The sequence below is a fragment of the Lepidochelys kempii genome, chromosome 13 (genome assembly GCF_965140265.1).
Source record: "Lepidochelys kempii isolate rLepKem1 chromosome 13, rLepKem1.hap2, whole genome shotgun sequence".
NCBI classification, from domain to species: Eukaryota; Metazoa; Chordata; order Testudines; family Cheloniidae; genus Lepidochelys; species Lepidochelys kempii.
In genome coordinates this window covers 18,483,392-18,504,897 of record NC_133268.1, presented here as the reverse complement: position 1 = coordinate 18,504,897, position 21,506 = coordinate 18,483,392, and the positions used below count along the sequence as shown (strand labels likewise).

The following is a 21,506-nucleotide window of genomic DNA, read 5'->3' as shown; positions in this document are numbered from 1 at the left end:
GAAGAAGTTAGAAATTAGACAAATTAGATGTCTTCAAGTCACCAGGGCCTGATGAAATACATCTTAGAATACTCAAGGAGTTGACTGAGGAGATATCTGAGCCATTAGTTTCAGAGTACTCGTGGCACCTTTGAGAACTAACATATTTATCTGAGCATAAGCTTTTGTGAGCTACAGTTCACTTCACTGGATCCATGCAGTAGAAAATACAGTGGGGCGATTTTATATATACAGAGAACATGAAACAATGGGTGTTACCATACACACTGTAACGAGAGTGATCAGGTAAGGTGAGCTATTACCAGCAGGAGAGGGGGGGAAAAACAAACAAAAAAAACCCCTTTTGAGTTAGTGTTTTTTTTGTGTGGTGTGTATGTGGTTGCTGGTGAGTAGCTTTTACGTAGAGACTGTCCGGTTTGTCCAATGTACATGGCAGAGGGGCATTGTTGGCACATGATGGTATATATCACATTGGTAGATGTGCAGGTGAACGAGCCTCTGACAGTGTGGCTGATGTGATTAGGCCCTATGATGGTATCTCCTGAATAGATATGCGGACAAATATAGTGCTAATTTTTAAGAAGGGAAATAAAGACAACCTGGGGAATTACAGACCAGTCAGCTTAACTTCAGTATCCAAAAAGATAATAAGCAAATAATTAATCAATCAATTTGCAGACACCTAGAAGATAAAAAGGTGCTAAGTAACAGTCAGCAACCAACCTAATAGCTTTCACTGACAGGGTAACAAGCCTTTTTTTTTTTTTTTCCTTGGGTGGGGGGGAGGGGGGCAGGCAGTAGATGTGATATATCTTGACTTTAGTAAGGCTTTTGATACCATCTTACATGACTTTCTCATAAACAAACTAGGGAAATGCAACCTAGATAGAGCTACTATAAGATGGGTGCATAACTGGTTGGAAAACCATTCCCAGAGAGTAGTTATCAGTGGTTCACAGTCAAGCTGGAAAGGCATATCAAGTGGGATCCTGCAGGGATCAGTTCTGGGTCCAGTTCTGTTCAATATCTTCATTAATGATTTAGATAATGGCATAGACAGTACATGTATAAAGTCTGTGGACAATACCAAGCTGAGAGGGGTTGCAAGTGCTTTGGTGGATCAGATTAAAATTCAAAATGATCTGGACAAACTGGAGAAATGGTCTGAAGTAAATAGAATGAAATTCAATAAGGACAAATGCAAAGTATTCCACTTAGGAAAGAACAATCAGTTGCACTCATACAAAAGGGGAAATGACTCCGTAGAAAGAAGTACTGCGGAGAGGGATCTGGGGCCATAGTGGATCACAAGCTAAATATGAGTCAACAGTGTAACACTGTTGCAAAAAACCCCAATCATCATTCTGGGATGTATTAGCAGGAGTATTGTTAGCAAGACACGGGAAGCAATTCTTCCGATCTACTCTGTGCTCCTCAACTGGAGTACTGTGTTGGTGCCACATTTCAGAAAAGATGTGGACAAACGGGAAAGTCCAGAGAAAAGCAACAAAAATAATTAAAGGTCTAAAAAACACGACCTATGAGGGAAGATTGAAAAAAACTGAGTTTGTTTAGTCTGGAGAAGAGAAGACTGAGGAGGGACATGATAACATTTTTCAGGTATATAAAATATTGTTACAACGATGAGAGAGAAAAATCATTCTCTTTAACCTCTGAGGATAGGACAAGAAGCAATGGGCTTAAACTGCAGCAAGGGCGGTTTAGCTTGGACATTAGGAAAAACTTCCTGTCAGGCTAGTTAAGCACTGGAATAAATTGCCTATGGAGGCTGTGGAATCTCTGTCATTGGGGATTTTTAAGAGCAGGTTAGACAAACACCTGTCAGGGATGGTCTAGAACAGTAGTTCCCAAACTTGTTCCGCCGCTTGTGCAGGGAAAGCCCCTGGCGGGCCAGGCCAGTTTGTTTACCTGCTGCGTCTGCAGGTTCGGTGGATCGCTGCTCCCACTGGCCGCAGTTCGCTGCTCTAGGCCAATGGGAGCTGCTGGAAGCGGCGCAGGCCGAGTGATGTACTGGCCGCCGCTTCCAGCAGCTCCCATTGGCCTGGTGCAGCGAACTGCGGCCAATGGGAGCAGCGATCGGCCGAACCTGCGGACGCGGCAGGTAAACAAACCGGCCCGGCCCACCAGGGGCTTTCCCTGCACAAGCGGTGGAACAAGTTTGGGAACCACTGGTCTTGAAAATACTTAGTCCTGCCTTGGGTGCAGAGGACTAAACAAGGAGACCTCTCGAGGTCCCTTTCAGTCTTACAATTCTATTATAAGATAAGAACTGTAGAAGAGAAAGATGCAGTTATGACTCCAGTGCCAATATCATCAAAGTTTGATTTGGCAGAGCAGACTTGAAGAAACATGTAACAGATCTGGATATCAAAAATAGGGGACCTCCCAATTATACCACCTGCAATATCCAAGCAGAATATACATCACAGCTTTGTGATGTATATTTCCCTTTTGTTATCTCCCAGTGCTGGTGCTGCTACTGCACATTAAAGCGCTTTAATGCTGGTAGTGAAGACATACCCTTAGTGACAAGGCCTCTCCATGGGGGACAGCAGCCCCAGGCTGCAGATACTCTTGCTACTGCATTCTCATATGTTTTAGGCCTCATCTCATACGTTTTAACACAGAGGTGAGAATTTAATCATCTCTTTGTAATTAAGTACTTGGTATCACTGCATGATCAGTACATACACAGCGTACTGCTAAGCAACAGTCACAAAATGTATCTTCTATTCTGGAAATCCTGTTTCACTAGTCACTTCACTTTCACATTCAAAATATTTTCAGAAGTTTACTGCTATCTTCCAAATGTGACAACATCTCCCTAAGACAAAAGCCTTCAACATAAATCTGCAGCCAAGAACAAGCTGAACAGGCTAGAATACTTACAATAAAATGGGAATGTCTTACTGTTCTACATGAAGAAAGCTGCCCTTTTTACACATTTATGTACCTAATATATACAATTTTATAATGATCAAGAGGATAATTCAGTTACTTCACAGACATCATACTGGTCTTAGAGAAAGGATGGTAAAATGGTGAAGGAACTAGTGGCTAGCCCAATACTTGGGAGACTTGGGAGACTTGCTTGGGCAAGTTACTTAGGGCCTGATTTTGAGGGTATTTAGGGATGGCTATGCTTGACCCTCAACGGGATTTTGCCTCCCAAGTGCCTAAATCCCTTTAAAAATTATATTTAGGCTCCTATATCAGTTAGGCACTGCAATGCTGAACAAAACTACATCTAAATATCTTTAAAAATATGGACAGGTTTCAGAGTAACAGCCGTGTTAGTCTGTATTCGCATAAAGAAAAGGAGTACTTGTGGCACCTTAGAGACTAACCAATTTATTTGAGCATAAGCTTTTGTGAGCTATAGCTCACTTCATCAGATGCATACTGTCATGAAGTGACATCCTATGTCATGATGCATACTGTCATGAAGTATGCATCCGATGAAGTGAGCTGTAGCTCACGAAAGCTTATGCTCAAATATATTGGTTAGTCTCTAAGGTGCCACAAGTACTGCTTTTCTTTTTTTAAAAATATTGGCCCAGTCTCCCTGTGTCTCAGTTCCTTACTGGTGAAATGGGAACAATAGCACTGCCCTATTCAAGGGTATTGTGAGGATAAATACATGAAAGATTGTGAGGTGCTCAGATATTACAGTGATGGGGATCACAAGGAGAAACTCAGTTAGCGGTATGCCTCCATTTTATGTACTGAATGAATTTAAGAGTGGACAATTCTCCCAGACTTAAAGGTGACCAGCAAATAGTCAAAATTTGGTTTATGTAATTGTTTGTGTGTGAGAAAGTGAGAAAGGTTGTGGAAGGATCAGTTCTCTCTCCCAACTGCTTTTTAAACCAGGAAATTCAGGTTTGGTCACCTGGAAGAATCTCTAGTTGTCAGAGAATCAGTGAAATTAAATCACCAAGAGAACGAAAGTAGAGCAACTGAGAGGGAAAGATAGTTAGAATGGGAAGTGGGAAGGAAAACGACTAGTTTGCCAAGTTTTAGACACTTTTTCTAGACACTTATAATTATACTGCAGATAGTGGTTGTAATGTTACGAAAGCGTTTTGTCACTTTCTCTCATCCCTCCCAAAAACCACCTGGAAAACCAGATGAGCTCTCTCAATAGAAATTTCTTCCCTAATACTAGCCTATATAGATTTTCACATACATACAGAGAAACTATGGGCGAGTAGTAGTTATTGCTACTTCAGAAAAATAATCTATAAATTAGTTATCTGACTAAAATCAATTCTTCGATCATTTCCATTCTTCTCTGAATTCCATCTAATTTTGGGTGTGCTCTCATCAGTGAAAGATGCTATCTTAAGAATCCTGGACATGGAAGTCCTCTGTTCACAAAACAAACACACTATAAGCAACATTAACTCAAGCTCCCCCACGCTTTATCCTAACACTGAGAGAACCCTCTTACAGGTAAAGAGGTAGTTCAGGTTGTATGCGCATTTAATCCTCCTCTAAATGTTGAATTGGTAAGGATCAGAAAATTTAATTTTGCCTTTGTAAAATACAAAGCATGTCATGAGAGTCTAGTTCCTTGGATTTCTCACAAACATTGCATGCTTGTGAATACATAAAGTGCCATGTTTCGGGTCTGCATTCGCAAAAAGAAAAGGAGTACTTGTGGCACCTTAGAGACTATATTATAAGGGTCTCTTCAATTTAGGCCAGGGGTGTCACAGGTCTGGCCTGATGCTTGGCAATGGTTCTGATCCTTGAGGAGCCATTCAGCTATTGTAATGAAGCCTCATGCTTAACTAGCACAGTCCTTCCTATAAGGAACAGATGGCTCAGTAGTGTAGGGATCTAGATGATGCTAGAGCTTGTGGATTCAAATCCTCATGTGGCTGGGTTCAAAAGGTAATTTCCCTGACAGATTACAACAACTTTAATCAAAGTGCCTTGTATTTTGCAGTGGAAGAATAAGGGTCAAGATCTCTCAGCATCCAGGACCTTACTGCTCATTTAAAAACACTTATCTTGATGACATTACATTTCCCCTACACTAAATTACTGACAGAGTTTAACTCCTTTACTACTTAAGACTACTAGCAGAGGCTGAGGCCACTGAATAAACAGGACCAAATGTTATAATGAACTGCTCAAAGACACGTAAGTATTTGTTATTCCTGAGGGCACTCTGTGCCAAAAAATTAAAAATTCTGCACACAATATTTTGAAATTCTGCAAATTTTGTCAAATAAATGTGGAGGCTCCAGCATGGCACTGGGGAGCACAAGCCACTGGCTGCACAGAGATGGGAGCTAACTATGCAGCTCCCACCCTGGGACATGGACTCAGCGGTGAGGCTGCACCCAACTGTGACACAGCACAAGGTCCAGGCCTGCCCCAGAAAAACCCCAGGGCTCCACCCCTCCGTACCAGGTACACCAGGTGTTGGCAGGCAGGCTCAGCAAGGCAGGATTCAAATGTGGAGGGGTTTAGTGTGGGGGGATCCAGGTGTGGGTTGAGAGGCTTCTGTGTGGGGCAATCTGCGTGCACGCAGCTCAGTGGAGGATCTGGGTGCAGGGGGGGATCTGGATGCACAGTGGTTGTTGGGGGGTTCTGGGTGCAACAGTAATGGAACTCTGCAGGGGGGCCCAGGGGAAACTGGTTGGGGCTCAGTAGGGGAGGTCTGGTTGTGGGGGGTGGCTCAGTAGGTGGTCCAGATGCTGGGGGAGTGGGGCTTAGTGGGGTGGAGACCCAGATGCAGCTGGTTGGGGCTCAGTGGGGTGGGGATCCGGGTGGCTTGCTGGGGTGGTGCAGGAGGAGTGGGGCTCATCAGGGGATGTGGGATTCTGAGTGCAAAGGGCTGTGAGGCTTCGTGGGAGGGTCTGAGTATGAGGGGGGTCTGGATGCATGGGAGCTGGGCAGAAGGGGGAGCAGCTCCCTGTACAGGGATCCCTCCCCCTGTAGCTGAGGAGTGATGGGTGCAAGAAGTGGGTGGGGGGAGTTTGCAGAGCTTCCAGCAGCTGGGGGGTAAAGCTGGGGATGGGTCTGATCCAGCCCCAGATGCCGTGCAGGGGAAGAGGAAGTCCCGTCCTCCCCAGCCCAGCTGGGACTAGCATCTGAGTTTGGCGCAGGGTAGGAGCCACTAGCCGGGTCTTCCCCAATCCTGCCCTCTGCCCCACAGTCATTTACCTCTCTGCTGGCTGCCCTGGGCACCTGAAACATACTGCTGGGGAGGGTTGCATGACCACTCTTGTGGCTTCCTTTTGCTTCCCTGTCAGAAAATCATTTTCTGTGGGGAAGCAAAGAAATCTGGGGGGACATAAATTCTGCCCATGCGCAGTAGTGCAGAATTCCCCAAGGAGTAATTTGTGGAGTGTTTTCTCATCTCAATTAGCTTGTCTGTCTACATCGTTTCAGTGCCCATCACTATAATATCTGGAAGCTGGATCTTAGATTGCTTCTATCATTTGCTAAGTAGCCTGAAAAAGTCACTACAGACCCTTCAAAACACAAGGAAATCTTGTCCAGTTAGACAACACTCTTTAAATTAGCTAATACTGCCAAGAACTACTGATTTGTTATCAGTAGTTTCCATTTCACATCAAAACTCTTTGTTACAAAGAGAAAGTGTGTTCTACACAAAGTTGATATTACATTTTTAAATACATTTACTACAAATATCCATTAAGTTCTCACCGAAAAATTTGGTTTGGTTTGGTTTCCTGATAAAGTTTTCTGATATTTATATTTAGCAATAATAGATAGGTAAGTATACCCTCCTAACTAGACCTTCCACTGCAAACATCAGCTACTTTAGTCTTCTACATAAAAGTAGCATTACTGTTCAAAGGTATTTTTGTTTAAATATAACAATAACACATTTTCTGCACTAATTAATATTTGGGGCCAATTACCATATTGTTGTATCTTTGCATGCAATACAAATACTGCACTCAATTTACCCCAAAGGTACCGCCGCTCTGCTGGTTAAGTCTAAGAAAGAAGTCTTACATTTAGTTCTAAAAGTGGGGAGGCTGTGGTTATTCTCATCTCTTTTGGAAGGAAGTTCTTTTAGCCAAGGGCGGCCAAGGCCCCCTGCCCCTCCTCTTCTGCCTGAGGCCCCACCCCCAGCCAAGCCGGAAGCTGAAGCAGTCCGGGAGCCGCAGATCCTCCACCTGTCTGTGGTGGGGGGACCAAGAGCAGCCCCTGGCCTGTGGCCCCACCCAGGGCAGGAGGGTCTGCAACTCCCCACAGCTCCCCGCACGGCTCTTACCATGGCTGGGCTGCGGTTCCCCAGCCAGAACCGGGTCCATGTAACAGCTGCGCGCGAGTAGCTTTGGGGTGCCGTGAACCCTCCTGCCCTGGATGGCGATGGGGAGCCCCTGCAGGGTGGGGACACAGGCCGGGGGCTGCTCTTGACCCCCCAACCCCGGGCAGGTGGAGGGTTCACGGTGACCCACAACTGTCTGGGCTCCCCTAACCTGGCTCCAGCAGCCGACCTGGCCAGGGGTGGGTGGCTGGGGCCTTTGGGGAGAAGAGGAGGTGAAGGGGGCAGGGCCCCTGTCAAATGTGGAGGGGCCCTGGCTCCATTATTCCCCACCTCTCAACTTCTTCACACTTGGCTGTTCCCCATCTCCTCCTCCAGCTCACCTCCCCACACTAGTCAGGACAAAACAGTAATACTTTAGAGCCAAAACTTGACCAGGTTAGCACATTCAAAAGTACAATTGGTTTGTCTTTTAGATTATGTCTACACTAGCACTTAGGTCAGCAAAACTTTTGTTGCTCAGAGGTGTGAAACTCCCCCACTGACTGACATAACTGTCTCCCGTTGGCATAACATAGCTATATGAGTGCTCTTAAAGTCGCACAGCTGTGACACTGTAAGCTTGTAAGTGTACGCATGGCCAAAGAAGATTTTACTGAGATAGAGCTAGGTAACTTGTCTATTCTGGGATTTAAAGGTGTGATGTCATATAGGGTCACAGGATTTGTCTACACAGGAAAGTAAATTCGAATTTAGGTAGGCAGTGAATTTAAAGCAGAACAACTATCCCTGATTAATTCCCCATGTTGGCATTCTTATTCCAGAATAGTTTTACTGGTCTTAACCAGGAATAGCTATTCCAGATTAACTCCTCATGTAGACAAACCCTTAAACCAGTGTAAAAGGCTGTGTGGACACTCTTATTTTGGTTTAAACCAGTTTTATTTCAGTTTAGCGTGAACTGATTTAGGGTGTGTCTTCACTACCTGCCGCAGCAGCGCTTTAACGTGGCTGTGTAGTCACAGCACCAGTGCTGGAAGAGAGCTCTCCCAGTGCTGTAAAAAACCCACCCCCATGAGGGGAGTAGCTCCCAGGCTGGCGCACTGTCTACATTGCCACTTTACAGCGCTGAAACTTGCAGCACCCAAAGGGGTGTTTTTTCACACCCATGAGCGAGAAAGTTGCAGTGCTATAAAGTGGCAGTTTAGACAAGGCCTTAGATTATGCTAAATCAAAATAAACCATTCTTAGGCAGGTCTAAACTACCAGTGCCTTGCCAATCAGGGGCATGTGCAGGAATTTAAATTGGACACCTTTTGGTGGGGGCACAGAAGTTCCCTGCCCCTCTCTCCACTGGGCCCCGGCAGGAGCTTGATCTTCCCTCCCTCCACCCAGCGCCAGCCCTGGCAGGAGCTCGTCGCTTGATCTTCCCTTCCTCCACGACCCTAGGGCCAGAGAAGTTCTGTGCCCCCAACGACTGCCCCCCACTTGCACACATCCCTGTTTCAAATACAAGTATACCTGTATACTATACCAGCAAACCTCTCCTAGTATGGATGCACCTTATACCAGAAAAACTGTTCATAGAGTAGATCCTGTCTACACTACAGAGTTTTGTCAATGCAAGTTACACTAACCTACAGCCACCGCTGTAATTAAACCACTGTACTGATGCAGCTGGCTGTAAGATTGCTCATGCAGACGCTCCATGCCAATAGGAGAGAGCTCTACCATCAACATAATTAACCTACCTCCAAAGAATGGTGGTAGCTATGTCGTACGGAGAGCGTCTCCTGCCAACATAGCACTGTTCACACTGGTGCTTCTGTGGGTGTAACTTATGCCGCTCAGAGGGTTGTTTTTTTTCCACACACCTAAGCAAAGTAAGTTATACCCACAAAAGTACTAGGGTTGTCATGGCCTAACTGTGACACCAAGGGAAATTGACCGGCATAGCTGTAATGGAATAACAGCTGGTCAATCTCCCAAATTAGATAGGCACTAAAACATAAAGCCAAATTCTCTGTAAGATTAACATCAGAACAGTAGAAAATAATAAGTAGAGAAAACAAGCTAAAAACAAACAAGACCACCCAGCAGTTCTAGAATCTCGTCACAATTTTTGCTGCTTTCTCAAATGCTAAGGGTTTTATTAATTTAGTCATCTTTTCTATTGTGAAAATACAGCTGTCACGTGAAATGACAAAGAAACAATCTTCAACCAAATAATAGCAGCCTGGAAAGTGGGAACTTGCCATACTCTTACCCCACTCATCTTAATGAGGTGTGACCATCAGGGACAAAGAATTTAAATGTCAATATTATTAAGCAGCGGATATTTCTGCTGGCTATTTTTCTTTTTCTTTGTTTTTAATTTGTTTGTTTTTTTAAACGCAGCAAGACAAGGCTAATTCAACATTAAATTTCTGCAGTTAAATCATTAAAAAATCATGGAATGCAAAAGGTTAACTTACAAACAGTCTCATGGTTTCTTCACAGGCTATGTCTTCACTGGCAAAAAGGTGTGTTTTTACAGCAAGATAAATAATGCATATTAGTCCTCTCATTATAAAAAAACCACACCAGAAGACACAGCCACAAAGGGCTTGACTACACACAGAAGGTACAGTTTAACTTCAACTGGTTCATAAACTACTTTAGTTAAGCAGATGTAAATCTCTCTGTGGACACTCCTAACAGTTTGTCTTGCACCAGGCTTATCTTTCCCTATACGTGATAACTGTTCACAAAGGCCTGTTCAGTGCAGCCCCACTGGTGTTAACAACATTGGGAACCCTAGTGGAGACAGGTCATTGACTGTGGCCACTGTTTTAAGTACTGCAGACCTGATTTGAGCAGCAGTTAGATGACAGTGTTTAAAATGTGGGCACACCCCATATACACCAGATCCAAATTTTTTTTTTTTTAAAAGTACACTATTTAGGTCCTGAACTCCTTAAAAATCCTGACCCTACTGCTCTCCAAAAGCTGAACTGTTAGCAGCAACGAAAAGAAACAAAAATTAGGAAAGTTCACTAGTGCAGACAGGGCCTAACACTACAGCTATCTCAGCTGTAGAATCACGTTGGCCCATCCAAACTCCCAATTATATATATATATATATAAAGAATATGGATGGCCTGAGCCAGGGTTTCAAAATCCAGTTCAAAATCCATAGGACAGTCAGACACTACAGGGATGGAGATTTTCAGTTCTCTAGAATTCTGCAGCCTGCCCTGGCTTCCTGTCAGGATAATCAATGCATACTGCAGGGGTTCTTGAAATTATTCGTGCTCATGAGACCAATTTTTGTGGACAGGGAAAATTTCATATTCCCTGTTACTTTTAGTGAAGTTATGATTAAGCATTTTTGTGTTTTTGGGACATGGTGACATCTTTTCTTTTTTAATCCCTTTTTGCCATTCCAAATTTAAGATGACTTCCAAGGAAAACCAGGCATGGTGAGTAGGGAAGACCACAAGAAGCTGACACATCTTGAGAGTATGGATCAAATTTTGATTACTGGAAGATTATACGTCAAAAAGAAATTGATGTTCTCAGATACAATGTATTCAGAGTATTATACCTGATAAAACCAAGGGATAATCCATAGCCTAATTCAAATACAATATTAAAAAAACCCAAAGAATTAGAGAAAGGAGATTTTTCCATTAATTAAGCCAATATGCATTTAAGAATTCATGTTTTCAGTCTAGTTAGTTGCATTACAGATCACCATTGCACTGCTGATTTTAAACAAAGAATTCCAATTTCCTCCTGTGCTCTGGAATACAGATAAAGTACACTTTTCCTCACTCACCTTTGGATCGAGTGGAGATATCCATCCCCTCCACCACCTCCTGCTCTGCTTTTATTTCCTCTTCAGCCAAACTACAGGAGTTAGAAAGAAATTTAGAATATATTATTTTCATATTTAGGTTCATTCACAAAAGCTTGAAGTGACACTGTCAAATACTTACGGCCAGAAATCTAATATAACTTTAAAGGTCCATTCTCAAGTGGAATGTATGCTATCTGAACAGAGAGGGAATTTATCTTGCCTTTGATACACAGGGTATTTACCCAAATTTCACTCATTAATTTTAATGTGAGTTAGTCTTCCAACATCTATGGGAGATTATTTATATAGAACCATAAATATGCATGATACTTGATAGACAAGTAGGTGACAGGGTTCCCGTCCCAAAGAGTTTATAATCTACGGTCCAAATCCTACAAACTGTATGGACAGACTCCTGCATATGTTAGCACCTTACTAACTTCACAGAGTGAAGAGATCTTTCTCTGCAGAACAGTTTGCAGGATTAGGGCCTAACATGTAATTTTACAGACAAGGGTTAAAATTTAGGATTTTAAAATTAGGCTCTACAATCTGAAAAAAATCAATTGTGTAATTCACCTCCATGCAACTCCACCAATAATAGCAATGGCAGGAGATATAGTGTAGACTGAACACAGGTGTTTTTACCACCATGTCATTCATCCCTACCCAGGCACTTCTACAGTATTCAGAGTAAGATTAGATGACAAGGTAGTACAAACACCTCTGACCTGCCTGCATTATAACTTCCACGTTGGTATCACTAAATGAAGAAATATGGATCTAAATTTTACCGGTTTAGATGAAGCTGTGGAAGGGAGGTAGAAGGAATGTAATTAATAAGACTGTCCAGCTGCACAAAGGTTTTGAGATTTGGCTGTTGTGTACAGACAAACTAAGGAAAAATCCTAATAAATACATTTTCAAGATATTGTTGTGCAGCTGGAAGTCAGCAGACTAACACATCATCCAAGATTTTGAAAACTGTGAAAATCTTTTAAAGTGCCCCCACCAAACTGGAATAAAGAGTATATAGTACATAATAATGTAAAGATAATAGTGACAGAAATAGCACTTCACATTATTATATACAATATGCTTCTTAGTCCAATTTAGTGGTGGTTTGCCAGTATGGGAATACGGTGGTGATCTGTGCTTTCAAAAAGGTAGATCCAGGTTCACATTTGGATTGGGCCATGGGAATCTTTAATAGTCTCAGTCAAATTTCCAATGGGCATTTGTCCAGATCACAAAACTACATACAATTTGGTGAAACAGGAAAAAAGAAAGGCAGTGGGGGCCACTGTAGGTCAGACCTGTCTCTTTCTGTCCACACTAAAATCTCAGCTTGTCTCTCTGATTAGTAGCTATCTAGACATCAGCTCAAGCTTAACGTGGCTTAAACAGAGCACTTAATTCTCACCCCGCACTACCAACCCGCTCTACTACCTTCTTTCTCCATCACTGTAGACACCACCACCATCTTGTATGTCACTCAGGCCTGTAATCTGCACATCTTATTAAACTCAGACCTCTCTCTAGGTCATCATATCCAGGCTATGTCTCAATCTTGACAATTCTTTCTGCCTAATGTCTCTAAGAAAAGGCCTTTCAAGTCCATTCACACAGCGAAAACCTCTCATCCAGGCTCTCGTCATATTGCATCTAAATTACTTAAATATCCTTTTCTCGGGCCTTGCCAAGTGCAATCTTGCCCATTCATATCCTCAAAATGTTGTTGCGAAGATCATTTTCCTAGCCCATCACTTTGACTGCATCACTCCTCTCTTTGCATCATTTCACCTGCCCCTACTTCTCTACCACATCAAACAGAAGTTATTCGTCTTCACTTTCAAGGCCCATCACTCACACCCTACCCCACCCTACCTATCATCATCTCTTTCAATACTGAAATGTCAGCTGTCTCCTCTGATTGGCCCATAATAGTAGCTTCCATTACCCACATGTTAAATGTTCAAACATGCACCTTCATGCTTTCTCCCACGCTGCTCCTCAGGACTGGGAGGAGCTTCCCATAAACATCTGCAAAGCTACCTCATTATCCTCCTTCAAATCCTTCCTTAAAACCATCTTTTTACACAATGCCTACAAAAAAACTTTGACAATGGTTAGACAACAGTTGCACTGAAGTCACTGCCTACCATGGTGACAAGTACGGTCTCTTTGTTTCATTGTACTCTCCCATCAGTCCGTCCGCATCCATCTATTGTCTTAGACTGTAAGTGGCTTGGGGCAGGGACTGGCTTTTTGTTTTGTTTGTACAACCCTTAGCACAATAGTGTTCTTGTCCAAGACTAGGGATCCTAGGTGCCATGATAATATAAATAATAATAAAGAATATAGAGGAACTGTGTATGAGTCAACTAGAAAAACAGATGTTGGAAGTCAATATAAAGATATATGAGCAAAGGCTTATTATATATGTCCCTGACTGTCCCTGTCAGAATTGAGATGTATTGGCATATGTGGACCAATGACTGCAACAGCAAGGGTACTGTTGGTCAGTACTGGCATGTATAGAAGTTCCAATAGGTGAGATCTGCTCAGCTCTCATCTAAACATGGCTGTCTCTAGCTAATGCTATCAAGTTTTTTACATTCATGAAAACTGAAAGGTCACTAACTTCACATAAGCTCTTTGTACCCTTTTAAAAAGGTGAAAGGCCATGTCTACGCTACAAGTTTTGCCTACAAAATGCTGTCGCTCAGGGGTGTGAAAAAACCATCCTCCTGAGCAACATAATTTACGCCGGCATAAGTGGTACTGTGCACAGTGCTTCTCCTGCCAACATAGCTACTGCTGCTTGTTGGGGGTGGATTAATTATGTCGACGGGAGAGCTCTCTCCTGTCGGCATAGAGTGGCTACACGAGAGATCTTACAGTGGCGCAGATGCATTGGTATAGTTGTGCCACTGTAAGCTCTCCAGTGTAGACACAGCCTGAAAGTTTTCATGCATCAATAAAACCAAGAAAAATATTCTTCCTAAATGTTTCCAAGTAGAACAAAATATCTTGACTTGACATGTCTCTTTTGTGTACTATAAAGGTGATGTCTGATGACAGTTTCTCTCTTAAGATCTGAAGATCAATAGAACATTCTGAATGCTGAAATGAATTCACTACTTGATAGAATCGTTTTGCATTTTTGTTAGATATATTTATACTTCTATTTTACTCTAACTGAAAACAAACTTTAACAGATACCTGCTGCATCATACATGGACTGGTGGCAGAAATGAAATTATGTATGGTCGAGCCCTAGAGAATAGAATGTATTTTTTTCCCCACAATGTACACTAACAATTCATCCCTCTCAATAAGAAGCACCCAAAATACTAAAATTTAAATAAAAACTCACAAGATCCTGAGCAATGAAGAAAACACTGACTTGCTGCTGAACAAAATTCAAAGTATGAGGAAAACAGAAACGAAATATAAATGTATTAAAAGACATTTAAAGATTCACAATAATGAAATTACTTCAGAGATGTCTTGCATTATTTGGCTTGTTGCAGGACATTACAGCTCACATAGACAATCACTCTGCTGGCTGGGGTGTATGTGAATATTTACAGCTAGTTTAGGGTAACTTTTCCCAGGATTTATGCATCTTTTAAGCTTTTTCTCTTCCACTGCAACAAGCAATATTCTGAACGTGCTTTAAGCATCATAACCTTCCAATCTCAGTAATCTCACCATCAGCTTTTCCTCAGAAAAGGATTTCAAGTGCAATAATTCAATGACTGCAAGCTCCTAGTGACAAGTATCCTACTGTTTCCCATAGCAAAAAAGGGAGGAAAAGAAAAATCTTTGCATCAGTATAAATGCAAACAAAGAGCAAGTTCTGAAGGAACACACAGTAACTAGGAGATGAGACTAGACCATCATATAGACACATCACATTTTGAAAAGACCTCATTTCTACAGTACTGATTGCTTTTGTTATTTCATTTTTGTTCCAATCAGATGCATTACTATTATGTATAACTAAGAATATGATAGTTTGGGGTTTCGTATCAGAAATGATAGTGGCATATACTCCATTAAGTAGATAGCTGAGTACAATATTTATCTTAGTCATTCTGCAACTAATTCTTATTTCCTTGACAAAACAAACAGAACATATTATAAAAAACTAGTAACTGAAATATACGCTTAGTCAATTAACAATAAAATTGGCAAAAACATGTATTACTCATTTAAGACCTGCCATACCTGTATTGACAGGGTTGCTATAAAAATGAAATTCAGTCACCAAAAATGTTAAAAGAAAACCAAACTCATTTCACACAAACTATTTTTAAACGTGTGATTACGGGGGGGTTTGGGGCTCAGGTTCTCTTTCTTGGGGAGAAGCTGGAGGAGAGGAGGAAAAAAGGGAAGGTTACAAATACAACTTATTTCTACCTAACAGAAAAATGCATTATTAAGTTAACTGAATAATGCTTTCCTTTATTAATATATAAGAGTTATTCACTTATGCAATTCAAATTGTTAATTTCATACAATTAAAAAAACTGTTCTACAAAGGAAGATCTTCCTTTTATTAGTAATATTTATCTCAAAATGTACATATGTAAAAATATCTACATCTGGGCTTAACCTATGGTAACTACAGAGAATAATTAAAAAGTTGCAGATGAACTACTGCACCTTGACATTTAACCAAGAAAATCTGATGGATATGGAAAACCACCTAGAACAGCCCATGCCAACATGCACAATATTCTCAGTATACGTATGGGAATTATTTTAAGCCCAAGAACCATACATTTATGGAAGTCTTTTTTCCCCTTTAATTAAAACAAATACTGCTTTAAGACCAGAAGGACTAAAATTAAATTTTATCCTAAAGATAATTCCTGTTTCCTCTAGATCACACTTGTTTGTAGCAAATATAAATCATGATTTCAAAAAAACTGCATTCAATAAAAATTGGAAAAAAATATTAGCATGCCATTGCTGAATAAATAGCAGCTTTGTATAAGCACTCACCTATAACAGTCTCTTACTCATCGGTAGCTATGCTATTTATGCAGGATTCTTAAAATGGCGTCTGGCAGCACTGCACTGCCTCATTCCTGTACTGTAGCTAAAATGGTAGCAGTTTATTCAATAACTATATCTCTTGTTTAAACAGCAGTGCTATTTTCGAAGCAATCATCTAAATATCAGAAATGGTAAAGGATGACAAAGGGACACCTGACATCCAAATGTTTAACTAGCAATGCACAAGATTGGGAGTTTTGTGAAGTCACAGGTTACTAAGGAAATTGTTCAATTTCAGATTCAGTCTTCAGTGTGAATCTCACAGATTTGATGTTTTATTATGCTGAGTCCCCTGCAAAATGCCCACCTTGTATTAAGTAATTGAAATAATGTAAATAGTGCTTGTTCAACTGTATAGATAGGGCAACAATTAGGCTAGGTACCTATGCCAAAATGCAATACCCGATTTTTATTTTATTTCACACATTTAGGATATTCTAAAAAAATCTGTCCTATACAATATGCATTTAAAATAGCTTAGCACAAAGGAGAAAAAAAACAAGTAAAAAAGATGTGGTATCATTCAAATCTCTCTCAAAATGGGAGATAAACAGCTGAGGCCCAATCAATATAAATAGGATATTTATAGGCTTAGACCTCCAAAACATACAGGCACAGTTTGGTAATGTTTGTAAATAAAGATCAGTGCTATCTATATTAATGCTGCTAGTATAATGCTTATCACACACTTTTAATCTCACTGTGAGACACACAGATACTATGACAATTGGCAATAGTTATAAGACTGACAACTTCAGTCTGTGGCAAAGTATATGAAACTCAGCTCTATGCACTACACTTCCAAATTGGATATGAAAGTGGACACATGATTTCTATTAACAATAGAAATATTTTCTAAATCCAGTTTGAGAGGTCAGGCTAATGGCTTCGTGCAGTGGTGCACAAACTTTTCTTATCACAGCCCCCTTACCAGTAATTGACTCTGTCTGCATCCCACCTCCATTACTGCACAGCCAAGGTGTCCTTGGCAAAGAAGCTTGGGCTGAAGGAGGAGCGGGGGGCAGAACTGGGGATAAGGGTGGAATTGGGGCTAGAGGCGGAGCTGGCCTTGGGGTTGAGGGAATCAGGGCAGATCTGGGGGAAGAGTGGAGTTCCAGTTAGGGCCGGAGCTGGTCTGGGGGCAGAGCAGGGCTGGGTGGCGCTCCCTCCCTGCCCTCCGCAGGGGACTGGCCAAGGCCCCACGCCCCCCATAAAACATTCCTTCACATCCCCCTGGGGGGCATGCCTAATGGATCACTGGAGATCACTGTTTGGGGATCACTGGCCTAATGGATAATACTATGCACTGCTACATGAGTGCCCATGTTTGGGTGCAACTTCAGAAACCTCAAGGTGCCATCTGGGGCTCCAAAGTGATACAAAGCGTTCCATGTGGAAAAAGAAACAGGATGCAGTCTTTACTGAGACTTATCACCTCCTTGTTGATGATTCTGGATGGCACCAGTCTTAAGGTGCCTTGCTCTATCACGTCCCACCTGTTGGACGAACATGGCTACTAAAGCCTGATCTAAACTACAGGGTTAGATCAATGTAAGCTGCCATGTGTCGACCTAACTGTGGAAGTGTCTTCACTTACATTTGGCTCCTGCTGATGTAAGTGTATCTCTACCCCCATTTAATAACACCACCTCCCTGAGCCGTGTACAGTCATGCTCGATGTAATTAGGTTGACGCAGTGTCAGTGTAGAGACTGCGTTGCTTATATCAACTATTACTGGCTTTCAGGAGCCACCCAGTTGTATTGCCTCAACTGACAATACAATTGATACAAGCGCTTCTGGTGAGGATGCACATTGCTGACACAAGGAGTCAAGTGTGTACGCATACAAGCAATTTAATAAATGTGGCGGCTGTATGCCGACATAATTTTGTAGTGTAAACATGGTCCAAGGTTTAAGAAAAATGAAAGAAAGCAAGAAAGAAGTGGGATTATTCACTGGCAAGCAGCCCAGAGAGAAAAGGTAAATGAAGCCAGTGGACACTAACATGGAGGAGCTAATTTTACATACTAATTTTTGTACTGTGAAGGTGAAAGTCCCTTTAGCATATGCTTCTTCCAAGGTCAATGAAGTGAGGGGGAAGCCTATTTTTACTCAGACGCCTGAAGGAGAGAGGAAAAGAAATCAGATTTGAAGTTATTTGTACTTTGCATCATTTCCTTATGGGTATACTACATATTGTCACCAGTTTCAAAAAGTCACTAATTTTTCCCTAGCACTACTTAACTCCCAGCTAAAATAGTTTGCCTACGAAGTATGAAAGGGACATGTGGCTTTTAAAAAGCTATTGTTTTCATCCTTATTTATAATCCAGATCACTCTTCTGTTTCTCCCCATTACATTCTTTGTATAGCTAATTACAAAAGTAACTGGATGTTGCCACTAAATAATAATGGCTAATCATATTCACCCTGGACAAGTAAAATAACTCTTTAGTTGCTAAAAAATGTAAAGAGCAATTATACGATTAAATCCTAGTTACACCAGAACAATGGCCACCTTCTACAAATGGTATATACCTCAACTACATTGCTTCATGCACGTTCAGTGTAATTGTGAAATGAACAAGAATCAGCCCTGTAAAATCTTTGGCTACAAGGAATACATGCTTTTTTCCCTGTCTCCGTCACTTAAACAAAACCCCACACCCCATCTGGCCTGAACATTAGAAAAACAGCACACAGTGTTTCCTATTATGCAGTCTATAACAGTGAGTGATCGCATCATACCTTGACAAAGCACCAAAAATACATGAAATTCTTCAGCTTAGCTGAATTTGCTCTACTTAGATGGAACAAAGATGGTAGAAATTTCCAGAAGGCCTTTCTCAGTCTTGCCACTGCAATTGTCAATCTTTAACCTACACTCTGTTTCTATTGGCTCAAGGACTCCATGGAGCAGCGTGATTGGGCTGATCTGTAAAACAACACTGCTGTCTCTACCTTGCCTCAGACATCTTGCTGCAATGCAGACATTTATTTTTTGTGAACTATAAAAGAATTATATTTGAGTGATTAAAAATAGCGAACTTAGATTCACAATGCTATGTTTCATTACATGCACAAGGGCAGCTTATACAAATATACTTCACTGTCAACAATGTGTCAGGAGGTGCAGATTTGAAACAGATCCATGTTTAACAAAACCTGTGGGAGCCATTTTAATGCAAGCTTTTTGATTGCAGCTCACTTATTCCTGCTTCCTCATATTAAATATAATATTATGCAATGTTTAAGACTCCAAACCAAATTGCTAATGTGTATATACTGTTATTAAGAAAACTATGCCCAAATGCAATTTCTCGTTTTAGCAATCACAGAATAAAAACAGCATAAACTCATTATTTCTTAGGTGCATTATCACCTTTGCGTATGCTGAAAAATATATTGTCATATGTAAGTACTATAAAAACATGAAGCAACAGTACACTTCAGCAATGGTTTAGATTGTGATCTGCATTAAGCATTTTTTACCATATAATAATCTTATGGGTTTTTCCATTTTCAAGAAAAGGCAAAGAAGTAACCAGAGTTAAATGGCTATGTTACAGTATGTTATCAATCTATGGGACCCTTCTATAAAAGTTACAATGACTAGGTATAATCATTTCTAGATCCACATTAGATTTGTGTCCATTCTTAACACTGTATGGTCTGGACTACTATAAAACTGCAAAAATTAGATCAAAAGCACCAAATAAGATGTTTCTGATAATTACATTGCTATGAGAAAATGTGCAGTGAAAAGCAACTTAAGATATCCATACAAGTGTTACATCTCAACTATGAAACAAAGGCACGAGGTGTTCAAAATTAGTAATAAATCAAACAAAATCTGATTTTAGGTGATATTTCATGTAATCTCAAAAACACAGACTTAAGAAGAAATATCCCTTTAACTGTGTAAAGTACTGAGTAAAGTACTGCTGAGTACTAGCACTTTCATTACACTTCAAAAGCCTGAGGAACAACCAAACGGAGCTCTAGCCTCCAAACATGTTAATTAAGGATCTAGGAACAAAGCGTAAGTAAAAAAATTTTCACTGGCCACAGGTAAACAGGAAGCTTAAGCTTCAAGTTTAGCAGCATATTATCACAAAAACAGTACATTCAAAAGGGAACACAGCTTACTTGAACAAGTCATTTAAAATAGATACTGATCAAAGCTCCAATTTTTTTACATGACTAGCCACTGACAGTACTTCATCTGCTGGACTAGTGGCCCCCTGTTAAAACCAAAAATTGTTAAACTATTAAAAATGTTCAGAGAGCAGCACACTGCTTACTTACCAACTGTTCAAGCAACCATCTCATTTTTCCACAGTTAAGAAGATACAACAGGCTGGCAGATTTGGGAATTGATCAAAAGGGAAATTTTTGAAACAATTACGTAGCAATAAACCAAAATCAAAATAAAGACCCCCTCCCCCCCAAAAAAGACTATAACCAAAAATTAACAACATGTAATACTGTTAAGAACCAGACATGATTTTATATCTCCTGGACTCCACAACACAGAACTGAGGCTGCTACAGAGTAAAACAAAAAAGCACAGATAAAAGGTACATAAATTTATTTTAACTATGCAAGAGAACGAAGCTAAGAGTCGAAAAATATTTTTTCTTTGAAGAATTAGGAATTTAAACAGATGTACTGCTGCATTTTATTGACCAAAAAACTAAATCTAAAACCTGCAGTTTGAGAAACTTCTTTTAAAGGAACAAAATGTTAACCATACATTGTCCTTCAGAAAGAGAAACACATTGTATTAACTACTCCTGTAAGAAAAAAGTTCAATATCCATTTCAAGTAAAGATAAGCTGCATAAAAAACATGATGCAACAGCACAATACCACCTAGGCCCAATATCTACAATCTGCCATTAGCACTTTTTGCTGATGTCCAGGTTTTTTAAAATCCCATATTTTCTCAGAGATAACTTAGCTTCGCTATTCCATTCACTGTTTAGAAAGGTAAACTTGCCTGTTCTGCTGTCTGCCATTATCCCTGCTTGACTCCCTGTAGGGCAGTTACATGCATCTGCTCCCTAGCTTCCATTTTCTCTTCAGCAGGCATGTGACACAACAGACAATAGTGCTGGCAAACTGCTCAGAGCCAGAAAGCTTCTTTGGAATACCAGGATCTTGATAAAGTCTAAAAACACCATCCTCCTGTGAAGAAGTAGGTATGCCAAGGTTTTGCCAGTCTGCAAAATAAAGCTATGGCTAATGGCTACTAACCATGTGACCCAAGAAAGCAAATTTAAACAGTTTCAACTTAATAAAGTGCAGTGGTGT

At 40.9% G+C, this 21,506-nt stretch overlaps 1 protein-coding gene across 8 annotated transcripts in view; it reads right to left on the bottom strand.

Moving 5' to 3' along the window:
* The window catches only part of ZMYND8 (zinc finger MYND-type containing 8), a 120,360-nt gene that overhangs the window by 71,558 nt on the left and 27,296 nt on the right, over positions 1-21,506 (bottom strand). For 3 of the 8 annotated variants that reach the window (XM_073309526.1, XM_073309527.1, XM_073309528.1), the window contains one exon: positions 11,100-11,170. In XM_073309526.1, the coding sequence (XP_073165627.1) occupies positions 11,100-11,170 (71 nt within the window). Of the gene's footprint in view, positions 1-11,099; positions 11,171-14,499; positions 14,538-14,621; positions 15,563-16,136; positions 17,592-20,499; positions 20,522-21,192; positions 21,416-21,506 lie in introns of those variants that run through there. The other 5 variants (XM_073309530.1, XM_073309534.1, XM_073309531.1 and 2 more) reach the window with 5 other exon arrangements.